At 42.6% G+C, this 21,536-nt stretch overlaps 1 protein-coding gene and 1 pseudogene across 2 annotated transcripts in view; one reads left to right on the forward strand and one right to left on the reverse strand.

Moving 5' to 3' along the window:
• Positions 1 to 241: 241 nt before the first annotated feature.
• The window catches only part of LOC309705702, a 32,995-nt pseudogene continuing 11,700 nt past the window's right edge, over positions 242 to 21,536 (forward strand). Inside the window, exons 1-7 of the transcript XR_014280861.1 lie at positions 242 to 879; positions 2,074 to 2,161; positions 4,387 to 4,435; positions 18,134 to 18,178; positions 18,295 to 18,383; positions 18,531 to 18,627; positions 19,158 to 19,300. The product of XR_014280861.1 is annotated as an uncharacterized misc_RNA (transcript). The remainder of the gene's footprint in view (positions 880 to 2,073; positions 2,162 to 4,386; positions 4,436 to 18,133; positions 18,179 to 18,294; positions 18,384 to 18,530; positions 18,628 to 19,157; positions 19,301 to 21,536) is intronic.
• LOC309705595 (uncharacterized protein) lies at positions 5,673 to 8,409 on the reverse strand (the record flags this gene model as incomplete). The annotated part of the gene is made up of 4 exons (XM_082531509.1): positions 5,673 to 5,767; positions 6,121 to 6,316; positions 6,538 to 7,040; positions 7,497 to 8,409. The coding sequence occupies 4 exons, from the start codon at positions 8,407 to 8,409 to the stop codon at positions 5,673 to 5,675; spliced, it is 1,707 nt and encodes a 568-aa protein (XP_082387635.1).

Raw genomic sequence — 21,536 nt, forward strand, 5'->3', positions numbered from 1 at the left:
ATATGCACTGGTTAGAATAACTACATTCGGCAAAGAGTGATTTGATGTTTTTTTTTTCGTTTTTAAAAAAAAAATGCCTTTCTTAACGATTTAACGGACGAAACGAAGAGTTTGCTGCACTATTCCTCCCCTCGTTGCTATCTGCGCAATACTCACTTTGGTATTGCGCAATTAGAAGCGTTTTATTTGGATGCGTTGAAATTGTTAGGAAAATGTGCGATTTGTTAGCTCTATAATCACCACGCACGGCTGAGTGAGCTGGCGTAAAGTTGGAGGCTCGGAAGTTGCGGGGTGTCACGTGAACGCGCCATCAGCTGGAGCGTGCCCTGTGCTGACGAGCCGTTGCTGGTGGAAACAGCTGGTGGTTTCTGTCAGCGAACTCCTCGAGATCGAGAGCAACGTTATTGCGAATAAAAGTTCAAAATAGACTCGAAACCGACTGAAGGCGCTTTTATTTGAATTTCTGTGGCTGTCGGAGCAGACGTCGGGTCATGTCATCACGTAAAAGCCACTTTTCGTGAGGCACTTGTTAATTGACGCTTCAGCCTGTTAGCACTGAACCGCTATCGCTCGGTGCACCGGCTGCTAACGTCAGCTAGCTAACTTTGTAGTCCCATAGCAACTGGCACAGTGCAGGTTTCCTGGCATCGCAGAAAAGCTGTCAGCTGTCGGATTTTAGTCAACTTTGGACTGAGGGAGGTTTTTTTCTCATCATGGCTCACATTCATTATAAATTCTCCTCCAGACTCAGCTACGACACGGTGGTTTTTGATGGCGTGCACATCACGCTGAATGAGCTGAAGAGGCAGATCATGGGCAGAGAGAAGCTCCGAGCCGGGGACTGCGACCTGCAGATCACAAACGCGCAGACCAAAGAAGGTAATAAAACATGTGTGCACTGATAACGAGCTTGTTTAAACTGAAGTCAACGTCTTCAACTTTGTCGGAAAGCGCGTGGTCCTGCTATCACAGCTGTTTGGAGACAGAGGTAAGCGTTGCGTCACCTCTTTCAGGTTAAACAGTGCAGGGAGGGGGGGTCCAGAAAAGTCAAGCTAGGACAAAAGGGCCTAATGAATGGGCTACATTCCTGCCGCTTTTACGCCTCGTGCTTTTAATCGTGAGGCCTGACGGTGGTGGTGAGTGAGCCCTGTCAGTGCATGTGCAAGTCTCAGGGGAAGCCTGAGTTAAAAATAGCAAAGGTGGAACAGGAGCACCTCTTTATTCATTACCATATGCTTAAGAGCTCCCAGATGCACATGCACATGAATGAGCTATTAGAGTATTTGCTGTCATATACTGTGGCATGAACAAAAAAGTAAACATGGCCAAAAAATAGATTAAATATGTAATGAACTTTGTAAGAGGATGGGGGTGGATCAAATAAGTGTAATGGAGCAGGTTTGTTGTGAATATTGCACATGAGGGTGATACAAGTTCATTGGGATGTTTGGCTATTGTGGGGCGGCTGTGGCTCAGGTAACAGAGCATGTCATCAAGCAATCAGAAGCTTTTCATGAAGTTATGAGGGCTCAATGCTGGAAAAGAACAGAAAATTAAAATGTGTTTAATAAATTATTTTTAATTTATATCAACGTCTTGGGTGGACTTTGTCTTTGTCACAACACCTCAAGCCAGTTTGTATGGGATACTGACCCAGGACCGTATTCTCCAGTTCACCTGCTCCTGGTGGGTGGAGGCGTTTGGAATTATGGGTAGTTTGTTTAGTTTTGTTTGTCTTTGTTTTTTTTTTTTAAAGGGTATCTTTTGTGGTAGTGTGGTGGTAGTATGATAAATGAAAATCTTTGGATTATGGTGTTTTGGTCAGACAAAATGTCACCTGGGGAAGCTGACTGCTGTGACAGACATTTTTCACAAATGGATAAGTCTATCTTTGTTGCAATCCCAGCACTTTACATTAGACTTTACATTATTACCTATTGGGCTTGTCAGTCAAGTTGAGACCTAATCTTATGCTCTTTATCTTCTTTCGTTTTGTAAGATTCCAGTTAAGATTCTTTCTGGTGAGCTAATCATTACCCTTAAAGCCTCGCTATCTTCATCTCTCCCTCTCAGAGTACACTGACAGTGACAGTCTGATCCCCAAAGGTTCATCTGTCATCGTCAGACGGATCCCCAGCTCGAGCAGCAAGACCCACAACAAGTGAGTCTATATTTTTGGAGTTGCCATCTGATTTCCTGCACTGTTATTAGTCCCTGCCATAGCAAAGGCTCCACCCTGCCTCAGCAAGCTACAACCTGGAATCCAAAGCTTTACCTACAGTTTTGAGATTTCACTGCAAGAGGACTTATCAAGAGCCAGGGGTAGCAGTGGATACTAGCTAAAGATTCAGTTAAGCTAATAAGAGTCTACCTTGACCCCAAAAAACATAATTTTAATAAGAAAAATTATCTTAATTTGCTGTATTTTGTCATTGACTGTAAAGCTTTTGCTGTGGTTCATGAAAAGCACTGGTTTGCTGGTAGAGGCCATTTCAGTTTTGAGGATTTTGCATGACATGACCATGAGAAAATACTCTGAGGAAACTACATGGTGACAAACTCAGTGGTTACCCAAATCACTGGTCAGGCTTACGCAGTAGAACCAGCAGTGTTGTGGGTTTTATGCTTGGAAAGCAGGACCTCGCTGGAACAGACTGGCGGTCATGTGACTAGCCGTGTCAGCACCCTACAGACTGGTGAGAGGAATTAGGGCTAATTGGTGGCGTAACACTGCCAACAAGATTAAAAGCAAAAAATGAGCTCTCCACCTGCATGAGGGGACTTGTTTATCCTCAAAGCAATAACACACGAACAAAAAACAACAATAAATCACAATCATTCTTAATTATGTTTCTAAAAAGAGCTTGGACACTTTTTAAAATGTAAATAAAAACAGACTGCAGTGATCATTCATACCTTGTTTTTATTCAACATTGTCCAAACAAATATCAAGTGTATCTAATTTAGAAAATATTCTGTAATGAAAGGCGTGCTATGCTTTGGCCAATAGTGTTCTCAACAGTATTTCTCAACATAAGATGTACAAAAAAATTTAGGATTTTGTCACCACCTGTAATTAATGTAATTAAAAGATTTTTGTAATCTAGCAAAATCTCTAGACGAGGGAGTGGAACTGACTGCATGTGCTCAAGAAAACTATTGTTGAGCATGTGGTTCATTGCTGCGTGTACAAATGCAGGTTAATAGTTCCCAGAGACTTAAAAAATGTCCCAGTTCAAACTTTGTGTAAACATTTTGTTGTTAATTCAATATGAGGATATTTTCAAATGAAATAATTGTCAATGTTGACATCTTTCAATTAAATTTCAATTTGATTTTATTTATATAGCGCCATATCACAACAGTTGCCTCAAGACGCTTATTCATTTCATATAACACTTTCCCAAATCTTGTCATTTCTGTATATTTTACTTCCCAGGAGCCAGACTTTTATTTATTTATTTAATTTAAAGTGGTGTTCAGCAATAATTCAAGGCTTTCTGAAAGTCTTTCACTGCTTTTCCTTGGACATTGGCTGCTTTTTTTTACTCATTTTCAGTCCAGTCCTCATCCTTGATCATTCTTAGAGGCGTGGTTTTGCTTTGGTAAGCCCCTTAATGCTGACCTATGAATCATTCAAGCTCTGACTTGATTCACTGTTTTCTGTTCCATCAGATCTAAACAACACCAGAACTGAACTTCAGCCTCTATGTACCTTTGTATTAGCTCTTCTGATGCACTCTTCTGAGTGTGTTAACGCTCCCAATGTGTCTCTCAGAGACAGAAAATATTCAGCCTTTTCAGTTTTGCTAGTTGTTCACAGGTGCCCATGTGCTTTGCTGGCATTTCAGAAATTGCCCTTTGCGTTGAGTGGACATCAAGAACTGCCTTCCTGGGGTATTTCCAATGTAATCACAGGGGACAAACTCTGCATTCCTGTTCTGTTTGTTTTTAGGCCAATGTGGAGCTTCAGCAGTGTGAGTAGGCAAATCAAGTAGGCAGCTTTCAGGATTGTTGTTCTTGATATATAAAATTATGTCTGTGTGCTACTGTCCCTGCTGTGCACCTCGGCAGGTAATGCTCTGTATGGAAAAACACAGAAATCTTATTTTAAGGTCACTGCAGGAAGATATCTTCTTGATTTGTTTAATGCACACTGCTGTAACCTGATTTGCCTGCTTTGTCTGCACTTTTCTGAACAAAAGAAAGCACTCCGTTGTAGATTTCATTATCCATCACTTTCACTGAAGCAGCTTTTAAAAGTGCTCTTTAATTCACATCAAAGACTGTTTGGATATGGACAACTGACTTCTGTCAGGGGAAAAAAAATCTGTGCCTCACACCGTCGTAGAGGAGGTTTAAAAATGTTTTTTTGTTGTTTTTCAGTGAGCGATCAGAGGTCCAGCTTCACCACGCCTTTGGAGCCAGCAGAGCAGTATGTAGCCAAACCACATCCCACAGCACTTTGCCTTCAGCTCCACAAAACACGCACTTTTTTTTTTTTTAAGGCTGTGTCTTTTAAAAATGGCATGCTGCATTTTATAACAAAGAATAATAATACATAGAATACATGTGACATGCATCGTTTTCTTTAATTAAGCAGACTAAATGGATCAAAGCTGATGGGAATCATGTATTTTACAATCGCAGTATAACAATTTAAGTGCTTGAAGATAACTGACTAAAAAAAGTTTTTAAAAAAAAACATTTAAAAAGAAAAAAGTTTACAATTAAACAGGTCGTATGTGCTCACTTTTATTAAATAAATATTCTCAACTGTTATGTTATCAAGCTGCTGTGTCACCAGTCAGCGTCTATTGTTGAAGATTGTTCAGTATCTGTCTGTGGGAGGTGGAGCTGCGCGGGTGGGTCAAACATTATCATGCAGGCCAGCTATTCACAGCTGATAAACCCAACTGTTTAATGATGCTGGCACTGCCCAGTTGTGCCTCATCCAGAAGCCACTTTTGCACTTTTTATGGTCTAAATTCTATCAATTCTGGGCAAATACTGCATAACTTTAATTTATCAGGCTGCTGTAAAGTTTCAAATTCTTACTGAGTATTTATAATGTGATTCATTTAGAACCACCATAATTGAAATCACTCCCTTGGTGTAATGGACAGCGTTATTAGAAGACACCCTTTAAGTGAAGAAATATGCAGATTTAGAGTTGTATAGCCATGTCATGTTACACGCCTTTAAGTAATAAATGCCATCGACTGCTAAAGCAACAGCTAAAAAGGCTTAGTCTCTGATCTATAACAAGAACAAAAGAAGCTCATTCCTCAGGGACCAAGCTGTGCATTGTAAGTATTTCATTCTAAAACACTATAGTGCGGTCTTGTGTGTAATTCAGTTAAAGATGGTAAAATCAAGCTTTCACTTGCTGCAGTCTTAACTGGTGTGCACTGACCTGATTTCTCTCTTTGGTTTCTCAGTAGGAGAAGTGTCTGCCACTCTTCTTAGTCTTTTGAGTCTGTTGGACTGACTTGGACAGACTTTTTAATTTTGTGTTGTTGTTTTTTTTTTTGTTTTTTTTTCTACCAATAAAGTTATTTATATCAAGCTGTGTTATGTACTGAGTATGTGTTTCTTCACTGTGAAGAGTGACGCTAATACACACTTCTACACAGAGAAAAGACAATGGAATCACTGGCCGTTTAACAAGCTTATAGGGCCACTCCACCCATTTTATACTGGATTCCTCGTGCTGGGCGGCTTGCACAATACTGGTATTGGGAATCAAAGCTGTAGAGACAGAGAGCTGCAGACCAAAAAGACATCACCTGAAATTCACATTAACAATATCATGTAGTTCAGTCAGGAGGTGTTTCTTTTTAACTTGCATGCTGCATTTTAAATGTGTCATTAACTTTAAGGTTTAAGTGGCGGCTTTAGCTATAAATTACATTGTAAGTGGTGTAAGTGTGAATTTGGACTTTTTAGATGTTTACAAAAATGTGTTACATTAACAAAGAATTGTAGCCACAACACTTCTTAATGTGTATGTGTTAGTCCCCATAGGGAAATAGTTCCTCTGCATTTAACCCATTCACCCAGTGAAGCAGTGGGCAGCCACCAATGCAGCGCCCAGGGAGCAGTGTGTAGGGACGGTACCTTGCTCAGAGCCAATCACATAATCTAATTCTAAACCACCATATGTGCTGAGACACTCATCCTTTTTACCAGAGACCTCGCGCTTCACTCTTGCCCGCAACCTTAAATCACTATGGACCACGTGTGATGTACTTGGTGTATCAAACAACGCCGGACTGGCATGGCCTCCGTGCTCAGACTGGTTTCCAGGGTCGGTCTGCAACAAACAAATCAAAAAACAAATAGCCATGATTAGCAACATAGTTAACATCAAACTCATAATAATTTTGAACATTGTGATGGCTTTTGAGACTCTTCTTTCATCACCAGTGTCTAATTGTTGTGATGGCATGGTGGTATGTGAATGTTATGGTGTAGTAAAAAGTTCAAAGCCCTTTATCAGAGCCTCTCTCTTGTTTTAGGTGTTCAGTGTGGTACCGCTCCTTTTCGTTGGCGCGGCGATCTCCTCCTTGGCTGCTCTTCTTTCTTCGACCTTCCAGGTAGACTACCGGTCGGTCCGTTGCACAGGTGTGAGGGATTATTGTGCCGCTCAATTTCACCTGCGTCGAGTTGAGATTGATCCTTCCTCACCAAGCCCTCGTGCGCAGCTGCGCACTGCGTCCAGTGATACCAGGTGTCGCCTTTCCCCTTCAGTTGGACCGCTGTCGCCGTCCGAGCCGATACCTCATATGGACCAGTCCAGCGGGGCTCCTTCCACTTTCGTTTGATGACTCTCAGCCACACTGTTTTCGCGTCCGGGACCTCTCCTTCTCCTGTGGGCCCCTTACAAGCCGCCTGTTTCGTGAAACTGGACACTAGCGCCTTTAGCTCGTTCCAGTAGTCTGCGTGGGACCGGTTCCCCTTTTTGTCCCGTTCACCCGAGCCCACCGTCCAAGGTGCCGGAAACTGTCTCCCGGTTTGCAGCTCGTATGGTGTAAAACCTGTGGATTGATTAACAGAACATCTTATGGTCATCAACGCAACCGGCAGGGCTGCGACCCAATTTAGCCCTGTTTGCGCGCAGATTTTTGCCAATTTGTTTTTCAAATTTAGATTCATTCTTTCTACTTTCCCCTGAGACTGAGGATGATAGACCGTTCCAAATTTATGCTGGACGCCCAACATTTTTTCTACTTTTTCCAAATCTTGATTTTTAAAATGGGTTCCATTATCTGATCTAATTCTTTTCGGGAACCCATGACGGGGAATATAATGATTGATTAAACACTTAATGACAGTCTTAGCATCCTCCTTTTTTGTAGCCCAGGCCTCTGGCCAGCCGGTCAAAGCGTCAACACACACTAGCAAATATCTTACACCGCCCGGCCCGGAATCAATCATATCAGTGAAATCAATAACAATCTCCTCTCCCGGCCTCTCAGGGGGCCGAAACTTACCCACTTCCGGTTTTACTGCTGGCTTAGGATTGTGTGCCCCACAGATTAAGCACATCCTGGCCTTCTCCCTTATCATTCCTCGCAGCTCAGGATGCCACCAATGACACAAATTTCTTTCCATCTGGGCTCTCCCCACGTGGGCAAGTCCGTGGGCTTCATCCACCTTCTGTTCTGCCATTTTGGCTGTCAGCACGGGGCGCCCGTCTGGCCCCCTCCACAAATGTCCATCCTGCCAGGCTCCTTTGTTTTTCCACACCCCCTTTTCCTCTGGGGATGCCTCCTCCTGGGCCCGTTTAACTTCCTCAATCAGGTCAACAGGTATCTCTTCTTCTGATGTTACCTGTATCATTTGTCTCTGTCCTTTGTAGCCTGCGGCCTCCTTTGCGGCTTCGTCTGCTCTCTGGTTTCCTTTTTCCACCATACTGGTTCCTTGGGAGTGAGCTTTGCATTTTATAATGCTCACCTCCTCTGGGTCAGCCAAGGCCTTTTCCAGTTCCTCCATTTCAAGTTTGTGGGAGATAGGTGCATTGGTTGCTGTTCTGAATCCTGCTCTTTTCCACTGAGGCAGCTCCACATGCGCTGCTCCAAACGCATATGCCGAATCGGTGTAGATGTTCACTCTCCTGTTCTTGGCTAGTCTCAAAGCTCGAGCTAAGGCTATCACTTCAGCTCTCTGGGCCGACTGCTTTCCCTCAATCCTTCCTGACTCTCTGACCTGATAATCTCCTTCTACTCTGCAGACCACCGCATACCCTGCTTTCAGTCCTCCTTCGTCTCGGTGGCAACATCCATCGGTGAACCAGTCCTCAGCTCCCGGTATGGGTTCGGCCTTCAGGTCCTCTCTAATCTTTTCCTCGATCTGTGCTCTTTTGGCGCAGTCATGTGGTTCCCCTACACCCATTAAATCTGCCATGTTAATTCCTTCATGTGTGAATGTCAAATTTGGGGCCTCTAAGACTTTGCTCAGTCTCTGTTGTGCCCGTGGTGACATACAAAATGCTTGTGAATTTACGTATGCCACTATGCTATGTGTAGTGAGTATTTTTAGTGGGTGTTCTCTCACTACATGTGCTGTTTTTTGGATAATTCTAGCAACCCCTGCTGCATGTTGTGTGCATGTAGGATGCTTTGCTTCTGTTGGATGTAGTTTTACACTAACATACATGAGCACTTCTCTACCCCCCCCTTTTTTCTGAAACAACACTCCATTTATAATTGAGTTTGTCTCAGAAACATCTAAATAGAATGGCTCATCATAATTGGGTGTGGCTAAATCTGAGGCCCTTGACAAATCCTGTTTTACCCTAATAAATGCGGCTTCAGCTTCAGGCGTCCAAGGCAACTCAGCCTTAAAGTTTCGAACACCAACTTGCTTCATTAGGCCCCTTAAAGGGGCAGTTTTGCCTGCATAATCCGGAATGAACTGCCTGCTGTAACCTGTTAAACCAAGAAAAGAAAGCATTTCTCTCACAGTTCGCGGTTTTGGGTGTGTCAAAATTTGGTCTCTGTGTGTGTTCATCAAACCCACTGATTTATGTGCGATTACCCGGCCCAAAAAGGTCACTTCAGGGCGAACTAACTGCAGCTTGTCTTTACTTACTTTAAAGCCACATTCCGCCAACCTATTCAACACAACGAACGATGCCGCTGAACAATCCGCTGCTGACGGGGCTGCAATGAGAAGATCATCAACATATTGTATTAATGTACAATCATTAGGCAACTTACATGACGACAGGGCTTCTTTAAGCACCTGATTGAAAATGCCTGGAGAAAGTGCAAAGCCTTGTGGCAAACGTGTGTATCTGAGTTGTTGGCCTCTGTATGTGAATGAAAAAATGTCTCTGAGTGACTCATGCAGAGGAAGACAAAAGAATGCATTTGCCAGGTCAATGCACGTGAACCACTTTTGGTCACATGTGATAGCTGATAAAGCTGTGTACGGATTTGGTACCGGTGCAGTAGTAGAGAGCAATATTTCATTAATGGCTCTCAAATCATGTGCCATACGGTATTTTCCTGTTCCATGTTTCTCCACTGGTAGAATTGGTGTGTTCCACAGTGAGTGAGAGGGCTCTAACACCCCGGCCCTTAGCAGGCCTTCTATTGTTTCTGTAATTCCTGCCTCTGCTTCAGGTTTGTGTTTATACTGTGGTCTATTGATTGTTGTGTGTGACTTGAGCTGGAACAAGACAGGAGGACACTTAGCTAGGCCAACATCCGTGGGCCCTTTTGACCATAGACTGTCAGGCAGATTCGACAGTCCAGCAACTGCGTGAGGATGATCTACACACTCCTCACCATGTGTTTTTGAAATTTCTTTATGTTCCAAGATCACTGTATCCTCACAGGCACAAGTTATGCGATAGATTTTACAATTTGGAGCATAAGATAAGTTAGGAATTTGGGTTCTTTGCCACCCTGTGTCGTCCAGTGCTCGCCTGACCATTGGACCTAGATCACCTGCACCATGACCTTGGTGGACCGCCAATGTAATGTGAGGGGTTGAATTTTCTTCCACATTGTACCAAGGCAGTTGTTCATCAGTTAATTTCACAGCCGCGGCTACACCTTCTGGTCCGATGTAGATGTCATGTGTTTGCACATTCCACGTCTGACCTTCAAGATCAGATTGAAATAATTCACGATAGGTGTCGTCATTCTCTTTATCATAAAACAGGGTAACGTGGTAAGGGTCGCGCGGAGGGGAGTAAACTGCCAAGCTCATTATCCAGGGTCTCCACAGCTGAAATTGCCTCAGAACATCCTCTTTCACTAATCTCCCCCAGTAGATGTTGACTTTTGCTCTTTCACAGTCTTGAAGCAGATATTGAGTCTTTGAACTTGTTCCCAGGCACGGAAAATGCTGGCCCCCTGGCAGAGTCACAGATAATCCATCTGCTGAACATGTGATTGTGGCGCCCAACTTCACGAGCAGGTCCCTGCCCATAAGATTTACTGGCGCTTGCGATGACACCACATAGTTGTGTTTCAAAGTCTGCTTGCCCAGCTTTGTCAAAGCTGGGTCAGTCACTGGCAGAGTTGTCGGGATCCCGGAAAAACCCACCACGTTCACTGTGTGGCAGGACAACGTTGCACTGTCTGGTGCTGCTCTCAAGGTTGAATATGTTGCTCCAGTGTCTACTAAGAAGGGCAATTCTGTCCCTTCTATAGTCATTAACAGCATGGGATCTGCCATCCCCATACTGTTTGGTCCCTCCGGGTCCCTTCAGTACTGGTCCTCCCTCCAGTCAGCCACTGGATACTGCGCGGCTGGTGCTGCACTCGGGTTTGGGGCCTGATATGCTCCCCTAGAGCCACCTCTTGCTCTCGGAACTCCACGTGCCTGGGATTGGTAGCCTCTTCTTTGATTGTTCTGACGACGTTCTGGGCAATCTCTGCTCCAATGACCCTCTGCTCCACACCTCCAACAGACATTCCAAGGCACACTGCTGAGATTCCCCGTGTCACGAGCTCTTTGTACTCCCCCCGCTGAGCCACCACGCCCTCTGTACGATCCACCGGTTCCCCAATTCCCTGTGGGTTGGTTCTGCCTTGGTGCATTGGCGGGCCATCCGTCATTAGTGCAGGGACCCGGGCCACTATCTGGCCATTCAGGCCCAGGACCAGGCTGGGTCGCAACTATCATAATTTTTTCTGTTTTTTCTTTTTCCTCTTTTTTCTTTTCGCTGGCTTTGTTTCTGGCCTCCACCAACTGTAGTTTGAGCAGAGACGCTTGTGCCTCCTCCAACTCTTTTTTCTGCTTGTTCGCCCTGTCCTGCTCCAGCTGCAAACGATGTGAGACGTGTCTTTCCCACTGCACCGAATCTGCTACGGCAAAATCTGGGTTTTTCTGTAGATCTTCTGTGACCTGGTTTGGCAGCCCTGCCAGCACCGCTGAGCGAAACCATGCCCGATGTTCACCTTCTCTACCCGGATGGGTACCTGTTTCTAACAACCACTGATCTCTGGCTTTTTCTAAAAACTCTCTAGGTGTGTTTTGGGGGTCCCAAATTATTTTAGGTATGGCTCCTGTATTAGGGGTTGGGTACTTTTCACGGACTGCGTCAGACAAAGCACATTGCACTTCATGATAAGGCAAATCATTTGCATGGCGAGTTGTGCGAGCTATAGCCTCTACATCTGCTAGCCCACCACCGAGCATACACCGCGCAGAAATGGCGCGAAAATCGCCAATCGCAAGCTCCTCTCCTTCTGTTAGTCTGCCTAATTCACGCAACCACCTTGCTCCTCCCCCAGTTATAGGTGGAAGCTGTTTAACCAATGCCTCCAAATCTCTTACTTTGTATGCGCGGTACACTGGTTCATTTTTTGCACCAGCCACTAAAGGCAAATTATAATGAGTACCCGCAGCTTTTTCTGCTTTGGTCACAGTTTTACACTGTCCCAATTTTCCCTTGCCTTTTGAACTCTTAAAAATAGGCCTTCTCTGTCCCTGCTCTTTTTTCACCTGTCTTGACCTAAGATTCCTGGCTATACTTGGCTCTGACGCGACTCCTCCTCTGTCGTTATCTTCATCATCTTCTTCCTCCTCTGTGGTAGATGAATCTTTGTCGCTCTCCTCTTCTGCCATGCTTTTGGTCATTTTGTCCTTTACGATCTTCAGTGTATTTAATACTTCCAATAGCCCTTGCGGGGCTTCCAGCATTCGTCCGAATACTTCTCCTGCCCATGTGTCTGACTTGGCTATTGCTTTGGAGTGTTTTGACCTGGTTTGGGCCTGCTCTTCTCTTGCTGGTGTTGGCAGTCCGATGAAAGCCGGTTGTGCCATCCTTTCCACCGGTGAAATCATTTCCTCGTTTGTTGGGGTCCAATCCGCTTCTCCAGTCTGGTCTGGCAGGCTTTCTCTTGATGCTTCGGCTTTTGGCCTGTCTCCTCCTTCATGTGAACAAGAAGGCAAAGGCAAGCCTTCCTCTGCGGCTGATGTTATCACTTTCCCTTCCCCATTCAGGGACTGACATTTAACTGTCATAGGCCCTTCATTATGAAACACCCGTGGTGCTCTGGTGTATTCAACATCAGCTACTCCTCCCACAACCACTGCCGTCTGTCCATCAGGGCCTTGAACTTGTCCTCCTCTGAGGGTCATTACAGGCATGACATATTGTCGTCCTACGGCATTAGATGTTAACGTGGCCCAAGGAAGAATCTCTGCTGTGTGATACTTGTTAGCATCTCCTGGTTTTGGAATCCAGTTCTTCATTTGGTTTTCCAGCTTCTTATTTTGGTCTTTCAGTTGTTTCAAAGCCTCCATTATGCTTTCCATATCTTCTGTTTCAGGTGTGTCATCCTCCTCCATCCAGGAAGATGCTCCGTTCCACAAGAACATCCACTTGCAACACTTTGCATGAGTTTGCTGTAGTTTCTTGATTTGTTGTTTAATCTTCCAGTTAATTGAACGTTTCTCTGCCTCGGCTTGCAGTTGTTGCAATTGCTGCTCACATCTCTCTGCTTCTATTTTGAGGACAAGACTTAGGGCTATTTTGTCATCCAGCCCTCTCTGTTGGGAAGCAATAAGCTTGTTTAGCTCAGCTTCCATTGCTTTGCCTTCCTTCTCAGCTAACCTTGTTGATCCAGGGGAAGCTAAACGAATAGCTTTTTTTAATTGTTGCTGCTGCTCCTTTAGAGACTTATAGCCTCTGTGCCCAGTAGGTGTCATGTTCGGGCCGTCAGCCATTATCCTAAAACACAAGCTTACCTCCCTTTTTTGTGACGTTTTACGGCTCCTCCTTCTGGATCACTCCGCAATGTCTGCCTGTTAGCTTTCAGAAATACTTTCGCTCCTCCCAGGGTCACTGTCTCCTTGTGATCTGCTTGGTAAGACACACAGCCAACGCAGTGTGTCAAGACTTAACCAAGCCTCTTTCATTATTCACTTTTAATAACTACTTTTCACTCTGTAACATAAATGTTATAAACTCATACACACTACATGTTAACTTTGGGGCACAAAACAATAACACAGCTCAAATGCATTCACACAGCCTTAAATTTTTCACAGAAAATTGCTCCAAAGCAATATCATGTTTGCTCACAAACTAACAAATTCACTGTCTTGTTTACCGAGCGAGGGAGCAGTGGACCAATTAATTCCAAACTCCTCAATAATTAGCTGTATAGCTCGCTCTACTTCAATGCCAAACCATAATACTGTGATTAGCTTTATTCAAATCAAATCTATGTTTCAAAGCCTTTCAAACACACACCCACACACACAATTTCAACCACGCACTCTCAAGCACACATTTGTCTCCTTTAAATCTACTAATCGCTTGGAGACATCTCCACAGATAATTATATTATTTCCCAAGCAAGCATATCAAAATCAAAACCGTCTAGTACCGACTCTATCATAGCCTGAGCAAAGTGGGCGGCCTCCGTGGGCTCCCAATTTGGATCATTTTCATGCTCAGTCATCTCCTTTAAGCCTTGAAATAAAAATAGGCAACGTTGTATATAGGCATTTAGCTCATGCAGCTCAATCACGGACCACACTGTCATCTCATAAGGTGAAACACCTTCCTCAGTCACTATGTGACATTTACAGGTCACCTCCAATTGACCCTGTTCCTCTGCTATTTGTATGTTACAGGTTGCAAAATAAAGCACAGGCATGTTTGCTTATTCTATTTAAACAACGATTTAACAGTATTAAATGGGACTGTTTAGTGCATGGGACACAATATAATCATTTATTGTTGAAGGGACAAATGTCAAAGGGGTTCTAACAGGTCCACTTTATTGCGTGCTCATAAATTATTGTTATCTGGGTCACTCACCCAATGTGCTTTATTGTTTGAGATTATTAATTATGTCACGCTTATTAGTGGCTCATATTTATTTAAGGCCTATGTTTGAACTTGACAACAAAGGCAGAGCATCATTTCATCCTTTCAGGGTGAAACACTCCACTTTCTCTGTGTCATGGCAGCTCAGAAAACTTCATGAACTTTACTTATTTAAAGATATGACTTAAAATCAGTTGTGTTATCAGTATAAAATATTTAAGATTTAATTAAATTATTTTCAATTGACTTACAGCAGCTTACTCTGACCTAGGAACACTCTCTTATGCTCCTCAAAAACTGAAGTTACTCAGTCTTAAATGATTTTTTTACATTACATAAATCAACTGTGATTAACAAATAACGTTCTAGTGATTCCCACTTGGTTTAAAACATTCAAAAGCCTTCTAGGGACCTATTCTGATCATAGCCTATGTGTTTGTAAGCTTGTTTGCGTTTAACCCTCTGCACTCAAAGCATTTACTACACTTTATCAATCCGGACAGTCACGCCGAACGAAGCTTCTGACCTTCAAAGGCCGAGTGCCAACTCATTATAAGCACATTTGCAAGGTGTGTCTGAAAATTATTTAAACCACTCTTTTTAAATCAGAAACTATTTACATTGTTATAACATCAAAACCAGCAGCTTCTTTACAGGCTTTCAGCAATAAAAGGCCTTCTGCTTCTAAGGCTCACACACTCTGGGCAGGAAGTGAAAAGCTCTGTTCTCCTCCCAGCCACACGCTCATTTGCATGTTCACACCGTCTAAAAATAGCTCTCAGCGCTGCAGCTGCGCTCTCATCACACACAGGGTCACACAAAGCTCAGACAAAACTCTATTCACAAAAGACGTCTTATAATTACAACCACTGACAGACATGACAAATTCAGCACCTAACAAATTTCGACAAATTTAAATTAACGGGTCCAACCGAAGAAAGCTTCACTTTTTTGTAATCAATCAAACAGTATCTGTTACTTCTGGGAACAGTTTCTGACCTAACTTCTAAAATCCCTAACTCAATTTAACTTTGTCCAAACAAGCACATGACACCGTTTCAAACGATGAGGAGTCTCGGTAACTCCTAGCTTATTTCGGGATGCCCTGTACCCCACAGTTAAACCAAAACTGAACTACCCCTGTTCGCCGACAGGTCAAGACCGCGCGTCCACGGCCAGGAGGGGGCGTAACCCCCGGGCTATGTGCTTCTTAGCAGACTTCTGGGCTGCCGTCCTATAATAATTTTAACCTAACCGATTTTGAAAAATTTTACCATAACGGGTCCTACCGAAGAAAGATAACTTTTTTACGACCAATTAAACAGTCTCTGTTACTTCTGGGAACAGTTTCTGTCCTAATTTGTAAAACTATTAAACAGTATCTGTTACTTCTGGAACAGTTTCTGTCCTAATTTCCCTACCAAACTACCTGAGCCTTCAGCTCAATATCCAGGGACTCAAACCCAACATTATTACTTTCATATTTCTTCAACTTCATTAAATACTCTTAAACAACTTTAACTGCATAACACCCGGTGATTCTCATCAAAATCAAAACAGACACCCACCAGCAACGTCAGTGAGCAGGCTTTTAATTTAATGCAGCCCAATTTGGCACAATTTGGGAATCAACTCAACAGGCAGTGCCTTACCTTTAGAAGCACCCGCGGAGCTCACTCACATCAGATCCCTGGTCCGTGCCTGTCCGCTCGACAACCTCAGACCGTCCACACCTCGCACGTCCACCCCAATACCACAGGACGAGCCCCCAAAATGTTATGGTTCAAAAATATTGGAGATGGACACCAGAGGAAAAACCCACAATAACAACACTGGTCCGGTCGGGTTGAGTCAAACGATGATTTAATGATCACACACGTGGGAGATGGACACTGTATGCAGACAGTCTCAGATCTCATCTCAAAAAACACATTTCCATAGTTTTATGAAATCAGGGTATTAGAACGCCCCCTCATGCGTAGTGACAGGTGTAATACAATCAATGTTGACAATTTTATTTAACACAAAGAATAACATTGTCTCCTTCCCGAGGGCAGACGCTAACTGCCCCCCTTCTCCTGGAACCGTCTGTACCCTGCTGAGACACAACATGGCAACTACAAGGACTCTTTCATTTATTAAGACCATCAGTGTGTATTGCTCTAAATCAAGTATATAATATTAAATGAATATTGCTGGATCAGCTACTTCTACTTAAAACATATTAAAACATGACTAAGCACAAAATCACCAAGAATGACATCTTATAAGTGCTGTGTAAGCGCGTGCGGCCTTCCAAGCTCAAAGCCTTTGCCCTCCATAGATCAGCCAGACTCGCGCTGGCTGTAGCTTTTAACCTTTAATTACCTTGAGCACAACTCTAGAATGAGCAACAAACTGCAATGTGTATGGAATGATCATGGTTACATCTGCAATGGAAAATCATGTTATTATTCTGGTACCTGTAAGAAAGATCAAATTAAAGTTATCACCATCACTGTAATGCAAAGAATAATATAAGATCAAAAACTTCAATTTATGCTTAATGCAAAGCTGGTTATATACTTCTAATGAAATACTAATGACATATTAAAATATTAAATGATAATGAGAAAAACATCCCCTCCTTATTCTACAGTAGCCGTTCAGTTGAGTCGAACCCCCGACCTTCCGATCATGGGGCCACCACTCTACCTACTGAGCTACCCCCCCCCCCCCCCCCCCTTCACATCAGCAGCTCCTGTATAACATAACTTGGGTATAAATTATTACAGCTGACGTGCTTAAATGATGATATCAGAGCGAAACGGATGTTTCAGAGTACCATCTTTTGACCTTCATAATGTTGAACATTGAGTCATATGTGTACTGTATGTGCCTTTTTTGGGGGGGGGAAATGTTGCATATCTTTTTGAAGTAATGAGTATACTCCCATGCTGGTGTATTTAATTTCTCTTTATAGTAGGAGCTTCAGCTAAAGGCTCACTTCAGGGATGTTTTATCTTTATCTTAGTTTAATATACCTATTTGGCATGCTTTCTGGCCTATCAGCCAAATATTTGTACAAATCAAACTACTGATCTACATGAGGCTAAAGATTCATTAAAGCAGTTACAGCTCTGAAAGCTGCAAAAAAAACTTTCACAACAGTCCAACAGAGACATTCTGGTCTTAGCAAAAAGTCTCCGTTTCAAGCTGGTAAAGCTCACAGGATTAATCCTCTTGGGGCCATGCGTGTTTCTGCATGCGCGTTTCTACAGTGTTTCCATTTAAAGGCTACTAAACCAGAACCTGTTAAACAGGTTTTTCCTGTCCAACAATTCACGGCCTCTATCACACACACAGTTTGGATTTCTTTCTTTGCTCCTCTGTTCCAGCACAGTAGAGGAGGATAACATAAATAGATGCTTAGACAGAAAAACGCTGGCTGGACAAGTGTACATTCCCAGGATGCTTTGTAAAGTTTTCTTTACATTTTAAATTCAAGAGTTTGGAGAAATGCAGTGTGAGCTGTGTGGACAGTGATCAGTCACACTGAAAATCACAGATGGATGCTGATGCAAATTTTATGTTCATTTAAATGACACTTGTGATTTCGTAAAACAAACTGAAAGTAACAACTAAAACTTTGAATTGTGGTTTAGCCCAGTTTGGGGTAAAGGTTTGTAGCTCAAATGTCTTGTTTTGTGTATGCTTGTATGTCAAACCTCAAACTTTATTTTCAGACATTTTTGGATAAACAATTTTAATGTTTTTCCACAAGCTGGGTAACCGGGGGCGGCCGTCATGATTACTTTTATGAAACTTTTTTGTGTTTAATTCTAACAGATGGATGATCACAGTTCGACAAGAGCCCTGTCCTTTTTCTCCAAGGTAATGCTATTTTCTATTTCTGTTATGCACGTTTATCTTGGTTTACATGCTTCAGTCCAAGCTGAACACTGATCCTCAAACGACGTCTTTGTGTATGCTGCACATCATGCATTTAGATGCAGATGGCTAACCTGGTTGATGTGGATGCATCAGAGGAGGATAAGATCAAAGTTATGATAAATCAGTCCATCTATGACCCCATGAAGTGAGTCATGTATCCTCACACTGTCGAGTTTCCATCTCTTAAACTCCTCTCATGTTCTCATATCTCTCTTTACGTCTTCCTTCTTTATTGGTTGATGTCCTTTTTTACATTACACATTCTCACTCGGCTCTTCCTATTATTCTCCAGTTTAAACACAAAACCCAGCAATGTCCTTTCTGCGAATTACACCTGTTATCGCTGTGGAAATCCAGGACACCACATCAGGAACTGTCCTTCCAGCGGGGTAAGGCCATAATGTATCTGTTAAGTGACTTAGCTACTTGTACAAATCGTGAATTGAAAAATAAACCTGGGTGAGTAAAGAATGTAGAAATGTATAATTTCTTTGAGTGCTGATAGTGTTTGCGTATTCACGTGTACTTCAGATATCTGTAATGCTTTTCCTGGATTTCTGTTATATTTATTATTTAGCCAACATATTAAAAACGGCCAAGGTTCCAGATAATGAGATAAGCACATGTGCAGTTTCTTTTTCTATTGGCTCCATATTACGTCAGCGAGTTATCCTAATATGGTCATCTCACTGAGATACCTCTGGCTGTGAGCACAAAAGCTTCACCCATCTGCTTTTCAAACCTTCAGTTTGCAAGGATGAGGCAATCAGAGTATCTTGTTTCAGCTAGAGGATTCATAGCTGAGGATTTATTTAACATATCAATCATGCAAAGATGGTCTACCAGACAAGAAATTATTATTTTTAAATATAAAGCTGGAATGTGTGCCTTTAAATGTAGATGTTTCTGTCTTTGACAGCAGGATAAAAACTCTGAGGCACCTGTGAGGATAAAGAAGAGCACAGGCATCCCACGTTCCTTCATGGTCGAAGTGGATGATCCCAACATTAAAGGCGCCAAGCTGACCAACTGTGGGCGCTATGCAATCCCTGCCATAGATGCGTGAGTGTTAATTAAAGTGTTACTGTGTGTGTTTATTAATGTTTCTTTTGTTTGACCGTTAGGAAATACATTTATTTACACTTTTCTTAGAGTTTGCCTTCAGAAATGCATTTATTATCCGTGGCATAGATTGAACCAGGTACTGGAAACATTCCTCAGAGATTTGTCCACGTTGACATGACAGCATCACATTAGGTTGCAGATCAGTCGACTGCACTTCCATGATGTGAATCTGCTGTTTGACCACATGCCAGAGGTGTTTTACTGGATTGTGTGAGCTCATTGTCATGGCTAAGAAAACTGTTTAAGCTCATTTGAGCTTTGTGGCAAGGTGGATTATCCTACTGGAAGAAGCCATCAAAAAATGGGTTCACTGTGGTCATGACAGACATGGTCAGCAATAATATGGAACAAAGCAACTATACTTAAACAAAGCTCACTTAATACTAAGTGGCCCAAAGTGTGCCAAGAAAATATCCCCCACAGCATTACACCACCACCCTGAACTGTTTATACAAGGCAGCTTTCAAGCTGTTAAGTTTAAGGTCTGACCCTGTCATTCAAATATTGCTGCAGAAATCAAGACTCATCAGAACAGGGAACATTTTTCCAGCCTTCCATTTTATTTACAACTGAGGAGTGCAAGAAGGTCCTACTTCTCTGACATCATCACTAAAAACAGCCATAATGCTCGGGTCTTATTTTCTACAGTTGACAGGCTAACAAACCCTCCTGTGCCAGTGGCAGCTGAACTTCATTCAACCATGGCCTGCAATGACTTTGCCAAATTCTTCACAGACAAAATCCAAAAGATTAGACAAGCAGTTGGTACATCAACAGCAGATCCAGGATATGTACTGTGTCCACCGAAAAACTGTTTAAACACCATCAAACAGTTTCACCCGATTAACAGCAAAGACCTGGAGGACATCTTAGGTCAACTGAACTCCTCCTCCTGCTGTTTAGATGTCCTGCCAACAAGTTTTTTCAAAAAGGTCTCAAAGACTTTAGAGTCAGACCTATTACAGATTGTCAACTTTTCTTTATTATCAGGTGTGTTTCCAGAACCACTAAAAACTGCTGTAATCAAACCTATACTGAAAAAGGACAATCTTGACAAGACACAAATGAAAAACTACAGGCCGATCTCAAATCTCCCATTTTTAAGTAAGATCATTGAAAAAGCAGTTTCTCAACAGCTCAATTACTTCTTAAAACAGGATAACTGCTATGATGCCTTCCAGTCAGGTTTTAGACAGAACCACAGCACTGAAACCGCTCTGACCAAAGTGTTTAATGACATATGTCTGAATACAGACAGTGGAAAAATGTCAGTCCTAGTTTTACTGGATCTCAGTGCAGCATTTGATACAGTTGACCACAACATATTACTCAAACGACTGGAGAACTGGGCAGGTCTTTCAGGAACTGTACTAAACTGGTTCAAAACATACTTAGAAAACAGGAAATACTTTGTATCAATAGGTAACTTCACATCCGAGCAGACAAGTATCACATGTGGAGTTCCCCACGGTTCCATCTTGGGACCCCCTCTGTTTAACATTTACATGCTCCCACTTGCACAGATTATAAAGAACAACAAAATAAACTACCACAGCTATGCAGATGACACACAAATATATACCACAATGTCACCAGGAGACCGAGGCCCTGTACAGGCTCTTGGTAAATGCATTGAGGAAATTAATGACTGGTTGTGCCACAATTTTCTCCAACTAAACAAAAACAAAACTGAAGTAATAGTCTTTGGCGCCAAAGAAAAACGATTACAGGTCACCAGAGAACTTCAATCTATACACCTAAAAACCACAAACCAGGCGAGAAATTTGGGTGTAGTGATGGATGCAGACCTAAACTTAGAAAAACACATTAAGAACATTTTTCCAGCCTTCCATTTTATAATTTGGGTTAGCTTGTGTGAACTTTGGTCTCAGTTTCATGTTCTCAGCTGACAGGAGTGGCAGGTAGGTTGGATATGTTGTGCATTCAGAGATGCTCTTCTGCATACCACTGTTGTAACGAGTCGTTATTTGAAAGAGAGCTGTATTTTATATAGATAGATAGATAGATAGATATCCTCCTTTTCAGTCCATGCTCTATACTTTTGGCTTATTAGTAGCCATTTTTAAGTCAAATGTCAAATTAACAGCCTTCTCTTAAAGGAACCCAGTTGAAGTAAATCTAGTTAAAAGCATCCTGTTAATAAATAAAAGTC

The sequence above is a fragment of the Aulonocara stuartgranti genome (genome assembly GCF_965226115.1).
Source record: "Aulonocara stuartgranti genome assembly, chromosome: 4".
Classification (NCBI taxonomy): Eukaryota; Metazoa; Chordata; class Actinopteri; order Cichliformes; family Cichlidae; genus Aulonocara; species Aulonocara stuartgranti.